The sequence below is a fragment of the Tinamus guttatus genome, unplaced genomic scaffold, assembly GCF_059628265.1.
Source record: "Tinamus guttatus ecotype Peru unplaced genomic scaffold, ASM5962826v1 Tinamus_guttatus_pri_ptg000323l, whole genome shotgun sequence".
Classification (NCBI taxonomy): Eukaryota; Metazoa; Chordata; class Aves; order Tinamiformes; family Tinamidae; genus Tinamus; species Tinamus guttatus.
Genome location: NW_028288857.1, coordinates 969,510 through 984,147, shown reverse-complemented (window position 1 = coordinate 984,147; position 14,638 = coordinate 969,510). Strand labels below are relative to the sequence as shown.

The following is a 14,638-nucleotide window of genomic DNA, read 5'->3' as shown; positions in this document are numbered from 1 at the left end:
TTCAGACTTTGGAAGGAAATTCGACTTATATTAATTCCTGCACCCCTCCCCCAGTATCCATACCCTTGGGAGACATTTTCCTTCCTATTTGATAATGTTTGAGGCATTTTGAAATTAAAAAGACAATGCAATGAGCGTTGTGACAGAGAGGGGTTATAATACAGTATGCATTACTAAAAGGCAATTCTTCAAGGACATTTCCTTTAAAAAAAATAATAATAACAACAGGACAGCAAACTAGTTTATACAGTACTATACGCAAAAAAGGGTAAAAGAATTAACAATTCATAAATAAAAGACAGGTCCCAGACCTGTTATTTGTGAACCATTTTCTTAAATAGGTGCATTATGTAAATCTTATGTACAACAAAATTACTTTGTATAACAACTGCAAGGACATGGCGGGGAGGTGAAAAATCTTGTTTTTTTTTTTCTCTTGATATTTCTAAGTTTGCTTTACTGGAGCAAAGCTGGTCAAAGAGGACTTCTTACTGGATGGGTCCCCAGCCATGGAAACCCAGGTAAATAATGATGAATGAATAGAATTTTTTTCTCCGCACGGCATAAAACACAAAGGCAAATAAAATCCACAAATGGTGGTTGTTTTCCTCTTTATAATCCTCTTGCTGCTACAAAGTCCTTTTTTTTCCCAATTTAAATTATGTTCATTCTGAAATTACAAAGCTGAAAGAATCGGGCAAGGTCCAGGCCCGCTCGGTCCCCCCACCCCGACACACACACAACTCCTCTACCTCACACCACGGCTCCTATCACCACGGCCCTGGACTCACGGCTCTACACGTATTAGCAAAGGGGATTTTTTTTTCTGGTTTGTTTTAAAAATCTTTTTCTTCTTGTCCAGAAGCAAAAGAGAGAAACAGAGACAGGGAGAGTTCACCATGCTTCAGTGTAGCGAACATCCACTTCTTTCAGGTTGGGGAGTTTAGCCTGTGCAGAAGGAAAAGGTCAGGATTAGTCACACGTTTTCACAACTCAGAACAAAGTTCCCACCAAATCTGTACCAAACTTTCGATTTTACACAGACATGTAGCAGAGCTTGTTTGTCAGCCTCCAGCTGTAAAGCAGCGGACTCGGATTCAGTGTCAGCCACACAAAGCTGTTTCCAGCCTCCGCACTGTGTCATTGCTTCATTCTTCCCCCCGTTCACTAAGACACTGCAGAGCGTGTTGGTAACTTTAGATCTCCGGGTGGTTTCGTCCCCATGGCACGTTCTGCTCCTGAACCTTCCCGCGAGGCCGGAGCGGCCAGGGCTCCCTGCGCTGCTGCTCGTCACCCTCAGACGGCGACGGTCCGAGCGAACCTCCCAAACCAAACGCACGCGTTCCATTGGGCTGGGCGCAACTGAGGAGCTGGAAGTTTCTAGGAGCCACTATTACCTCACTGCTTGATTTATGTGCACGCATATTTTGATAAGAGCTAGTCATAATCCTACAGACATTGCCAGCAAATAATTCTTCAGTTAGGCAATAATGACTTCAGAAGTGGGTGTTTGTTTATTGTCTGGTTCAGCCTGCCGGGTACACACGTGGGTGTCTGTGTGCAAGCGTGTTCGGTGGGGCTGCAGCGCGCGGGAAGCGTCCCCGCCGCCTCGGCCCCCCGCGCTCGCACACCGAGGGGGAAGGAGCCAAAACCCGCAGCAGAACCGCCCGCCAGGACGGAGCTGCTCTCGGCAGACCCACAACCACCTGCACCAGGGGAAAAAACCTCTCGCCCTCCCTTTGAACGCACCTCCCTGCACACACACAGCTCTGCTGCAACGGCCGCCAAGATTAACCTGGTTGAAAGGGGCGTGAGGAGCAGACGCGACACACAACGGCCTTCCCGGCTCCAATTCAGGGCAATCGTCAGGACTTCGCTGCTCGCAAGTTTCGCTGTTCGCCCTGGCAAGGCACTTCCTTGTGCGGGTGGTAACGGCTCTTAGTGCAATAGGAGAGCACAGGGAACCAGGTAGGAAAACACGAGCCTCAGACTGAAGCTGGTGGCCAAGGGGCTCGGAAGCAGGAGCGGGAGCGGAGGATCCCATCCGACCCGGCCGAGGGGATGTCAGAGCTGACCTGGACCGTCTGCAAGCGCCTGGGGCCTGAGACGAGCTCCACTGTATGAAACCCAGCTGCAAGGCAGCTGTTAATTCCAAGGACTTTTTCTGCCCATGTACAATTGTGACACAAGTTTTGAGAAGCTGATTCTGAAAAATCCCTGCTTAGCAACATTGCAAGGCACTCCCTGGGGAGCCCTGGCTCCAGAGCAAAAACTGAAGATATACATTCGCAGTGGGTTTTGAAAGAGCAGTTTCAGGACTTGCCTCAAGCTTGAAACACAACCCAAGGTTGTGACCTTTTTGAGTAAACCTGGCGCAATCTAAGGTTTCAACACAGAAGACGACATAACGCGGAGTTTCACTTTGAGCACTTGCTTTTACAAGGTAAGAGATGTGAGACACGTGACTCAGGCAACCCCAGAGCGAAGGAGAAGTCTGCATGAAGCCACGAGAGCCCGTGCAGCTGAGAGGGACTTTGTCTGAAACCACCCGGGACCGTTCCCTGCCACAGCTACACCCTCATACTGAAGCGGTTGTAAATTCACAGCACAAACAGTAACACCAGATATCTCACATGTAAGAGAGAATCAGGCCTTTGTGCAGGTGTTTCTGTTCAAAGTGGAGTTCTGCTCCAAAAGGCATCAAGGCAAATGTACACCGACCTCAGTGCCTTTAATTTTCTGATCCAAAATGCAGTAATAGTCTGCATTCACTTTACCTTTAGTGCCATTAATGCCTCAGGACATGTCTCCAGAAGTGTGAACTAGGCACTACCTCGTTTGTGTATCATAAACAGAAACAACTGACACACTTTAATCTATGAAACCCTCACTGATGATAGTAGTGGTCAAAAAGAACTTAAGTTAATGTTCCCATCTCATTCATTTTCATTAATTTGCTTAAACACTTCATGAGTCTGTCAGAGCTAGCCATCTAAAAATGGTGTTTTCATTTCCCAGTGAATCCCACTCATTAAGGTAACCTCGCTCCTTCCCTACATTTGAACCTATTTCCTTTTATTATAGATGTTCTGTGAGACCCTCATGAATGCATGATCTTTACTTGGAATTCCCAAACCAGCCATTGCTGCCCTGCTGCTCAATTAAAGGCTCTTCCAAGCAACTAAATCTGACCCTTCCAGTGAGGGCCACAGAAGGAACCTAGAGAGGTCCAAGCCAACTCTAGGCGCAGTGGAAACCCCTGCAGATCCTGGACCAGCTACTTCCCTTCCTTAGTAGACTTGACTTAGAACCAGAAATACCTTGAGATCTTCGTAGGTGTCCGCTGAAAGTTTAGTGCTGTTCATATTCAAACTACACAGGCTCTTCATGGCTAAAAGAAAACACAGAGATACGTATTTATGATCAGGCAATATTTACTTAAAATATCAGGCTCGCAGTAGGCCAAAGCATAAACAAGACATGACCATATGCAGCGCGGTCAGGAAAAAGCTGCATAGTGTAAAATGCAGAACTACAAATGGATAAACAGCTGCTTGGGCCCTCATCCAGGAAAAAAAGTCCCTATTTGGGAAGGGCCATGAAGCATATGCTGAAGTCCACTGACTTCAAAGGAGCTCGGGCTCCTCGTCCCGGGTTCCCGGCACATCCCAGCGAGCCGGGCAGCCCCGGGGCCGTTTGCTGCAGCAGGGGCCGTGCGGGTCCAGCAGCCCCCTCTCCCTAACCCCCACTTCCATTTTGGGCTCCTGTAAGCAGGACAGTTTCCTAACACGAGCCGTAAGTCCTGGCCTGTCTGGCACGTCTGCGTAAGCTCAAGCCTATTAAAGGAACCCTCTGAAGCAGCGTGTGACGTTCGCGCCGCGCCGCGGGACGCAGGACAGGGGCTCGTTCCGGCACGCCAGGGAATCCGCAGCGCTCCTACACGGCCCACGCCGGCCCCGCTTGCCTTGCCCTATTTGACCCTGTATTAACCCAAATAAAAACAAAGCTCCACCTCCACACTACACCAGGGAGAATATGAAACCTGCTGCGCGCGGTTGCAAAACTCACTAATAAATTACCGCACGGCTCTGCAATCTTCCCCTCCTCCACCACAAGAACAGGCCCCTCTGCAGGGAAGTCGCCCACAGGGCTGAGTCTGAAAGGAGCTGGGAAGTCCCCGGGCAACAGGGCACGATGTGAGACCGAGACAAATGACATCGATGTGAGACCAAGACAAATGACATCGGGGAAGCGAGAGGCAAGGGCCACAGCAAGGCCTGGGGCCGCAAGCCCTGCACGAAGGAGGTAGGTTCAGAGCACAGTGCTGCAGCTGAACGGCCACTTGAGCGGGCAGAGAGGAGGGAAGATCAACCCGAGCACGGCCGTGGCCTGCCCTAGATCACTGCGGAAGCAGTTCTGTGGCAGCCAAGAAATCAATCTTCCGTTTGAACCCACATGAATTCCTCTGGACCCACATGAATTTCCTCTGCAGGGTATTTTGGTCACTTACAGCTCAGTGCCAGCAGCCCGGCGTCGGTGACGGGAGTCTCGCACAAGTTGAGCACTTGCAGCATCGTGAGGTGCTCGGACAGGAGCCGCAACCCCGCGTCTCCGAACTGTGGGAGCGAGAAGAGCCGGTTTCACCCAGCGCACGCGGTGCACGGACAGTGCAAACAGGGGACACTCACAGCGAGGCCTGCGGAGGAGCCTTCGGAGCCACTCACAGCATTTATTACGATATCAAACGACAGGGGAGAAAGCAACTTGTGTTATCCCTGGGGGACAGGAAGATTTAGCAACTTGTGCAGGGGTCTAAATAACTGTGTGGCAGATCCTGGGTCTGAAAACAGGTCTCCTGATTTGCAACCCAGTGCCATAACCACGGGGCATCGTTTAATCACACGTGGTGCCTTTGAAGTGTGGATTTAGTGTGAGAGAGCTCCTACCCAGCCTATACAACATGGTTATGGAAGTCTCAGCCAGTTCCCAACCACATCACAAAAAAACCTTCATTGCAAGTGGTATTAATTAGCCAGAACAATATACTATTGATTGGTAATTGTTCCATTGACCCGCTGCATTTCTGTTGTTTCTAAATTCTTTATTAATGGAAACTAGGATATCAGAAAATAAAATGGAATCACAAATTTCTTTAAAAAATTAACCCCAAGAGCAGGCTGCTTGTCCAGTGGTATCCAACTCACTTGGAGCAAGAGGCATCAGTGTTTTCAAGCACAAAAAAGTTACATTGTCGGGACAAATCTAGAGGGTATGCAAGACGGGATTAAAACAAGCAGGCAATCATATTGTTTCACACTCCTCACACAAAAGGGAGAAATTTCCATGATTTAAAAGTAGTTATGAAAATATAACGTGACGTAATAACATGGCAAAATATTTACATGACATTTCAGTGAAAAAGGTGTTGCTTTTTGTGGCTGTGCTAGGAACAACCATATTTTCAGGGAGTGCTACAAATAAGTGCTAACAGTACATGGGGAAAACCTACTCAGTGGAGAGTCATGGAGACCAAAACAAACAGGGAAACCATAGGAGAAGAAAAACCTCCAAAGCTTTTTCAATTAACTGCTGAATAATTTGTTCAGGTAAGTTGCCCCCTTTTTGCTTACAAAATAACTACATTGTTACTGTAGTTGCCTTGTATTTATTCATTATTTGGCTTTTTTTTAAACATATGTTCTAATTAATCAGCATTCAGGGCAATTCACTATACAGATTGCAACGACTGCACGTGTTCTGCTTGCCTAGATAAGCTGCATGGCATTATTTTTTGTCCTAAATGAGCACAAGCACCTCTCAGATGACCACTGCACAGCACTGCAAAATGCACAGCACCAACAACGCGTAACTGGAACATTCGACCCCGGACAACAGCAACCTTTTACAAAACAGGGTGAAGCTGGGGGGGAAGATCAGTCTCCAAGGTCAGCTGGAGCACAGAAAGACCATGTAAAAATAGTAGGGAGACAAACTCATTCTAAGCAAGTCTCTTCACACACTCTTCTTGCGCTGACGCAATGCAAAATCTCAGAATTAGTCAGCGTTTGCTCCTGCTCTGAGTTTCAGTCTGCACAGCCCTTACCTGAGTTGACCACAGGTTCAGCTGCTTGAGCGAAGGCAGTTTAATGAGGTGCTCAGCACAAGCACTGGTTACATTGGTAAAGGCCAGGCTGAGATTTTCCAAATTTCCAAAGGATCCGGAGCTGAGCAAGCGGGCCAGGTCTGCGTCCTGAAAGCAAAGAGCAGATGGATGAGCGAGATACCCGCCAGCTCAGCCTGCAGTCACCGCCGGCGCGTTCCTGATGCTGCTACCAGCAGGGCTTGCACAACCACCCCGCTTGTTTACAGGGATGGGGAACCGCACGGAGAAGTTCCTGTTTGCCTGGCAAGCAGCAGGGCTCCTGTGGCAGCATCGCTCCACACACCCTGGAAAAACGTACCCGGACAGCAGCACAAAAATTCTCTTTGCGGGTGTATCCCTGTGAGGATCCGCTGTCAGAACACACGGGGGAGAGGGGCCTTTTAATGTAATGTGCCTTTCACTACAAATTCTAGATCCAACTGTGCTCCGGCCCAGCTCTTTCTGCAGGGAAGTCAGTCTGGGTTTATGCTGATCTTAACTGTACTGACAATAGAGCCTTTCAGATTTCAGTGTGTAGAATACAGAACTGGACATTCTGGAACCTGCTCTTTTTAAAAAGGAAAATCCAGTTTCCAAATCTACCACTGAATTCTACCACCAATTCCAAATCCAAACACCAGTATAAATCTGACAGCCTGATGCTTGTACTGGCAATGGAAACTGCTGCACAGACCTACGAGCAGAAATGCCCCATCACACGTGTAAACTCCAGGCTTGGTGACAGAGCAAATGAACAGCTCCCCTCTTGACTGACCCCAACTACTCTGCTACACGCTATCAGAAATCCAGTGTTTGAACCTGAAAAGACAAAGCTTTTTTTCTATTTACATAATTAACTTACTGTTGACTTGGATGGCAGTGTTAGCCTTGTGGGACCACCTTTTCGTTGCTGTAAGAGAGAACACATTTTGGTTACACAGGTCGCTGTGCTCTCTTTCTGACCAACTGATGTAGGGCAAGCTCCTCACCAGAGCAAACCCTGCCCTGGTTACACAGCTCCCTCCCAGACCTTCCACCTCTTCCCTACTTTTTCTGCACGGAGAGGCTTTTCTGCGTGTGCTAAATAAAGGCCTGCTGTTACCCAGGGGACCTCTGCTAAGAGTAGTTAGTGGTCTTGGTGCCACGGGTCAGCATTTTGCCTGCTTCAGGCTGCCAGGATTTGGTTCCTTTCACATTAAAGAAATGGCCATAAAATGCTGGACTGTGCAGTTCAAAATCATTTGTTTGACTTCAAAAAAGCACATTCTTTTTGTGGGGGAGGGAAGTAGTGATAGAAGGAAGAGAAAGACCATGGGTATATTTGCCTATGTAAAAGAATGATACTAACACAGCAGATTTTGTAACTGTAGATCCTGCCTTTAAAAATGAGGAAAATTCAATTTCTCATAGACCTTTGCTCTGACCTAAAGAGCCTCTCAGTGACATGCTGTGGAAATCAGAGTACTAGGAAATGCTGGCCAGTGCTAGAACCGTTTGCTGCTCCTATGTCGAAAGGTGGCAGGATCTGGCAAGCCAACTTTTAAGACCTTAAGACAGTAAGATTACACCTTTATTCTTCTACACAGATTCTAAACAGGCTATGGAATATCATTCAGGAACACTTATGGGATCAGACACCTCCATCGACAGCACACGGCAGATATATGCATAGGAAGATCCCCTAAATAGTGCTCTCCTGCTGCTGCTAAGTGGGAATTTCACACCCTGCCTGCCTGCCTTTGTACCCCTGTTTGTGGGCAGTGCAGAGCAACCTACCAGCTCTTTTAACTCCCTCTGCCTGTCGCACAGCTGCTCGTACATTCGCTTCCCCACGTCCGTGCTCTCCAGGGTAGAGATGATCTGGAGCTGGGTGTCGTTATTATCAATGATGTTGTATTCCAGCATCAAACATAATATCTAGCAGCAGAATGATAAGGAACAGCAGTCATTACAGTGCTTGTGCTCAGTTTCTTCCTAAAATTTAGTCACCCTGGGCATTCTATTGTATATTAATTAACATTTTAGAGCATGCATTATGCAGGCTGGATGAGAGGATTTTAGCAACTTTGATTGAACCTCCAGCACAAGAAACTCATTTTTTATTGGTAAAGAACAAACTCTGCTCTTGGAAAGCCAGCCTGCCTGTCCTGTCTTCCATTAGTGCTCATTCCTCTTGACTGAGAGGTTCAATCACTCTGTACCAGCCCCGGCTGATGGTTTCACATCAGAGCCCTCTTCAGAGGGGACACAATCGCCCCGGCGTTTCCCGGCACGCCAGGCAGATTGGCACATTCCGGATCCTGCACATGAGCATTGGAGCCAAGTGGTTCCTGGATTTTCTGTGCATGCGGAATGCACGCTAAGGATATCCATGTGATGAGGTAGGGTGGGATGACATGATTACAACTTTATTCTCTCCTTAATTTTTATTGCTTTTAAATGAAAAAAAAAATCAAGCCACATTACATTCTGTAGCACACCCTGTTTTATTTACTAGATTAAACCATCATGCAGAGAAATAAATTAATGAAATGTTGCAACTCTTCCTACTTCTTAGGCACCCAGAATAATATGCATAAACTGATAATCCAAGAAAGATAACCTATCCCCAAGCTCTAAAAATGCATATTGATTAAATAAACCCTCTTTAAAATAAATGCACTTCTTATGTACTGCTGATTTTGCAGTTCTTTGCTTTCTCAGTGAACAGTTACTTAACATCATAGTGTCTCCAACTGACCCATAGCAAAAAATGTCTGTCTCCAAAAAGACCTGCACTCACCTTTCTTATGTTTTAAAACTCTTATCTCTAGAGCAAAAATATTCCAGTCCACTTAATCAAGAGGAAAATAACCTCCATCTTCAATTGCTTGATCTGACACCAAGCTGAACTTCCTAGTTCTATTACACTTAATTGCAAGAAGGGCAGTAAAAAGCTTTTAGTATGGCCCATAAATCTACATGATTGCTCGTGCTTACACCTTACCTCTACCATGGTCTGGTTACCCCTCAGAGCCAGCAGCATGCAGGGTCCTAGCTTATTTTCAGCCAGTGAAAGCAGGAACTTCTTCGTTTTATAGCAGGATCCCATTAAAATATGAACCTATTTGAGAAAGAGAGAGAGAAGATTAAAAGATATAAGCTTAGGAAATACACGTGTTTGGAAGGGACAGTGTTAGAGGCAAATAGAGGCACTTTGCAACAAAAAAGTGGGAGGTTTGTATGATCACTGGGCTGTGTCATGTGAACACAGGGAGTAATTGATGAATGATCCCTTCACTTAGAAGTTTTTAACAACTACTTTAATAAGTTTAAACCCTCTTGTCTCCAGAGAGGTTTGCCTAATCTATCTTTATTTGGGAAGAAATGTCCCTGTAGGTGTCCGCTGTGGTGGGTTAATGCACTTCTGTAATTATTCAGGTATTGGCTATTGAAATAGATGGTGCATCTGTTGGTGAGTCTATAACGATGTCAAAACTCTAGGAAAATACATTTAATGAATTGTTAAAGTCAGTTGTATACATGCCTATACAAGGAGGATCTACAAAATATGAAAGTGGGTCTATTAATCCTAGGAGCTGGCATTTTAGGAGGAATTATTTCCAACATATGATGGAAGCTGAATTAAGGCAAATGAATTCCATGGCTTTCCACATATAAGTGGAAATGTCAACCTCTCTGTCCAATTTGCCTTTAAAGAATGGTAAGTTCTGTTTTAGGCTAATGAAGTTGCTACTTCTGTTTTTGTGGCTTGACAGTGATAATGTAGAAAGCACATAAAGTCAAACTGTAAAGTCATCTTCCCATATATTCCCCTTAATATCTACAGAGAAAGAGTGGAAGTAGGCCTGAGGGTAAAAAGGAGAAGTAGGACCGAGGGTAAAGGGAGGTTAAAAACGCATGTTAGGAGTGATAAAACTATCAGAATCTCATAGATTATTGAAGTCTTAGAGGTTACAAAGAAATGCCCTTAATTTGTTTCACATTTCTCCAAAACTTCTTCAGTAATTTTGTGAAATACTATTGAAAGGAGGTAGAATTATTTTGAGTTATGCAATCAGAAGAAAAACATGGTCCTTTCTTCGGGCATCTGCAGTATTTGAGAGCTGTTGCTGTCCCTACTTTGTAGCCAGGCCATTTCTGTCAATACCATGCAGATGTCTGTCCTCAGGGTCTGTCCAAACATGGTTTTCCCAGCGAGCAGGGCCCCACCGTTGTGCCTTCACCTCCCTGTTTATTCCCTCTTGTTCTCCTCCCACTGCTTTTCAGTGTATTTTTCTTGATTCAACTCTCTCATTCCATCAATTTATGGAATTCAATCAGTTTATCTCAGAAAGGAAACAAAGCATGTAGGCCCACTCCAAAGTACTGCTGTTTTACGTTTCTTGTTTGGACTAGATGATCTCTAGAGGTCCTTTCCAACCTCAACCATTCTGTGGCTCTGTGAAAACTAAAGAAAAGGAAACCTCCATCACTTTTATGGCTGCCATCAATAGTTTTCCTGTTGTCTGGAGGTGACTTTCTGAGACAGGTCGTGCCTAGGGTGGCCTGAGGGATCAGGTTGTTTTCCTCCACAAAGGAGTTCAGCTGACAGCACGGAGGCTTCATGGAGCCTCCCAAGGAATCCCCTGAGTAGCCATGCAATGGTCCCAACTCCTGGTGACAGGATGAACCCTGTTCCAGGAGAACCACAGGAGAGGCCGCTTTCACATCTGTAATTGGGTTTCACCGGGAAATGCCAGCTGCAAAACTTGCTTGCATGTGTTGCATGTCTGCGTAAAAATCGGCAGTGCTGGCATTTTGCTAACTGAACAACGGCCTTGGTTAAGGCAGGGACAAAATCACCTGCTCAAACTGAACAGCAATAATTCGACCAGAAATTTAAGAAAATCCATCGATCCAGGCAAAGGTGTCCTGAGCCCCATGTCAGGGATGACTTCATGTGCTCTGGTGCTCTTGGGGCATTATCTCGCTCTCTGTTTTGCTCAGCTTTCACCAAAAGCAAAGGCATGCTCAGAACATCTCTTTAGCAGGACTCCTTTGAGTTCACAGCAATGCTCTGCAGACACTCTCATGTCTCCAGAACGCACGCAGTGATATCACTCTGCAGTATCTGCGGCAGAAATGCAAAGCTGCTCATACGAGTTAAATATAACACAGTTTCTTCTCACGAATAAAAAGGATGTCAATGGCCTTTCCGAATTACAAGCACTAGAGATTAACTAGATTTCTGGTTCCTAGCTCAAAGTTTTATTTCAGGCCACTGATTGACTACCTTGCTAGCAGAGCCACATGTGAGAATTTTTAGTTTTCCATGAGCCAGGCTCCATTATGTGAAAACCACATCACTGCTATTCTACAAGAAAACTGTAAACGCACTCACTGGTCTGCTTGGTCTAAAGTATTGCCTGGACTATGTTCAAAATAGCTAAAAATATCAAAACTATTCCCTGGTGAAGTGAGTTCTGTGCACTTCATGTGCTCTTGCTTCATCACCAGCAAGGCCTTTATAGGAACACAAAATCTTTGTTTCTTAAGTTCTATCAGATGGCCTTATGAAAAATAAATAAAATAAAAATAAAATAAAATAAAATAAAATAAAATAAAATAAAATAAAATAAAATAAAATAAAATAAAATAAAATAAAATAAAGTGAGCTTCAAGCTAAAAAGGATTTCACTTCATACATTTGTTATCATCCAGCTTCTTTGGAAATTTTCTTGAGCAATGGAAAATACTAAGACTAATGTAAGGCCCATCTTAGAACAGGATGTTTTTCAAACTTTATGGTTAGTCATTAGCAGCTCTTTAAGTATTTATTGACATCCTTGCAAATGGCACGGAGTACTGCATATTAATGTATGTTAGCAATGTGCTTTCTCATGCACAGCATCTCCCGATGCCTATAAATATCTTGGACCACAAAAGCTGTCAAGAGAAATGTTTTAGTTCTAGAGAATTTTTCTAAAAATACATTCTGCTTGAATCAGCAAAAACAAACCAACCTTGCATCAAACTGTCTTTGTACCTGACCTAGTTCACTGATATCTTATCAATGCAAAACTAAGAGTATAGACAGTTATACAAGCTCTATAAACATCAAATAATGAAAATGCATGAAGTGAGATCCCAATGAAAGTCACTTCAGAGTAAACCCCATTGTCAACAGTAACAGCTCTGTTATTGTTTTCAATTTCCATGGTAGCCTATAAATGAAATCTGTGGGGATAGACATGAAGAATATGGTGCATTTATTATTCTATAAGGGTGTTTTATGTTTACATAAGAAACACATGCACCCAGTTTGCTGCATTACATTACTGATAAAAACAACAAGCCAAGGTTTGAGAAGAGAGAGTTAACAGGTTAATCAAACTGTCACTGCAAGCAAGTTCAATGGATTTGATTAGATAACAGTTTGGATTTTCTGGTAAACTCCTGCTTTTTTGTTTCATTTTTTGTGAAAAGCAAGTATCACTAGCCATAGATTAGGACTTACTGCAAAGAAGTTCCTAAACTCACATTCTTGCAGACACGTACCATACTGGCAAAGAGCTCCCCATCGTCATCGCACGCCACTCCTCCGGGGCTGTAGAGCTGGAACCAGCCGTCTTTGCCAGCCCTCACGCTCAGCAAACACGAGTGGACCTGAGAAAAAGCAACGTGAACAGACTGAAGGCTCCTGCCAACAGCCACTAGCATGTCCCACACAGAGACCCAACAGCAGAACTCCTCAAAACTGAGGTTTAATGTTGCAGCTTCCGGAGCTGTAGGTATGTCATCGCTCACACAATCAGTTTTTTACTGTAGGCAAGGATATACCATTGCTATATGCTTTTTCATTCCTTTTACGTAAATCAAACAGAGTGGCTCTAATCTAGAAGAGCTCACTTCCCTTGAAAATTATAACAACATAAAAAAAGACTGAAATTCCTGAGCTTCCTCCACTTTCCCTCGTCATCCCAGCATATGTGTCTGTACTTTTGATGTGATCTGAATACTAATGTAGCATATGATGGCTCACTCATTCTAATCAGGCCAAGTTATTCTTATTCCTGCTCTAATAAAAGTTGACAAGCACCAGGGTTAAGGAAACCAATAAGGAAAATTCAACAGGGACAGACGAGGTAGAAGTGGCACAAAAGAATTTGTGCACACAATTATGTGTACCATCATTAGTCTAAATTTTGCTCACTGTAGGGATTTCTATATCTAGTTGCATACTACAAAAGCGATGTCTTTTTTTTTTTTTTTTTTTTTTTTTAAGATTCACGGATGTTCTGTTTCATTTTTTTACGCGTATGAGACGTAATGTTTATGCTCTTGCATTTGGGTATGCGACACATGATACATCAAATCCTAGTTTTATTCTAAGACAGGAACTCTTAGTTCAGCTGACAAGGGTGAATGGCTCACAGAGACGTAACAACGAAAATCAGGAATTGTGGGCAATGACGACAAGGCAGTGAGTGTCCTTACCCACCGTTCAGGGTAACCTGCTTTCCTTTATGCTGACACTGAACTTAATGTGGATGTGAAGTCCCTTCTGACTCAGTCAGCACTGATTATATTGAATAACTTACATACATGAAGCCATCAGCCACCAGGAGACAACAGCCATGCACTCATTCCAGTGAGACACCCCCAAAATCAATTTTCCATGAATTCATGAGAATTAGCGTTCATTTGCACACAATATAACTGAAACACAGCTAAATAAAACCTGCTATTTTGTAAGATCCACAGATTTTGCTTCTCTTTTTCATAAGAAAATCGAAAAGTTAGGAGAGAATGAACAGAATGGGAAAATCTTGTTGGTTGCAGTTTACTGCAAAACAAGCAGTAAAGCAATCTCAGACAAGACACATTTGTAAGTAAGGGAAGAAACTATTTCTACTAAGACAATTTGTCCTGAATGGATATTATTCCCTAAAAGAATAAAAAAAAATGACAAAACCACACCATGTTTTGAAACCTACTTAAAGAATTATCTTTTGAACAGATGTATGTGTAATTTCTGCAATTAACGTGTTACAAAAACTGGAAACAAACTCACTTCTTGTCTAGGGTCTTCTGCAAATCTCTGAATCACATATTTCAGCTCCCTGAGAGAAAAAAAAAAAAAAAAAGAGAGAGAGAATAAGCAGTTACTGCTTGCAGAATTCAACAAGTGTCACTTCTTCTGGATTATACTTTAAATAGTGTATATATATATATGTATGCACTTCAGAGCAAAACAAACTGGGCTGCTTCTATAGGAAGGAAGCAGGAGGTCTAAAGGTCATTATCAAGGACACTGCCTACTTAAAGGAGGAAAGCTTTCAGAGATGTGTGGTAAGAGCCTGGTTTCGATATTCCAGCAGTGCCCATTCCTTTTAGTCTATGGGTTCCTATTGCCACAGTAAATTACAAACCAAAGTACATATTTTTATTGCTAACAGAACATGTTCACAGCCTCTCACAAATAGAACATTTGAGAAACAAACTGAATAATGC

General features: G+C 44.0%; 1 protein-coding gene across 1 annotated transcript in view; it reads right to left on the bottom strand.

The window, feature by feature from the left end:
* Window positions 1–879: 879 nt before the first annotated feature.
* Window positions 880–14,638, bottom strand: part of CMIP (c-Maf inducing protein) — a 124,083-nt gene continuing 110,324 nt past the window's right edge. The window contains exons 13-21 of the mRNA XM_088529057.1: window positions 14,199–14,247; window positions 12,683–12,790; window positions 9,129–9,245; window positions 7,919–8,059; window positions 7,005–7,052; window positions 6,104–6,250; window positions 4,511–4,616; window positions 3,321–3,391; window positions 880–948 (exon numbers count right to left, since the gene is read on the bottom strand). Coding sequence (XP_088385183.1) covers window positions 895–948; window positions 3,321–3,391; window positions 4,511–4,616; window positions 6,104–6,250; window positions 7,005–7,052; window positions 7,919–8,059; window positions 9,129–9,245; window positions 12,683–12,790; window positions 14,199–14,247 — 841 coding nt within the window. The 3' untranslated portion in view covers window positions 880–894. The remainder of the gene's footprint in view (window positions 949–3,320; window positions 3,392–4,510; window positions 4,617–6,103; window positions 6,251–7,004; window positions 7,053–7,918; window positions 8,060–9,128; window positions 9,246–12,682; window positions 12,791–14,198; window positions 14,248–14,638) is intronic.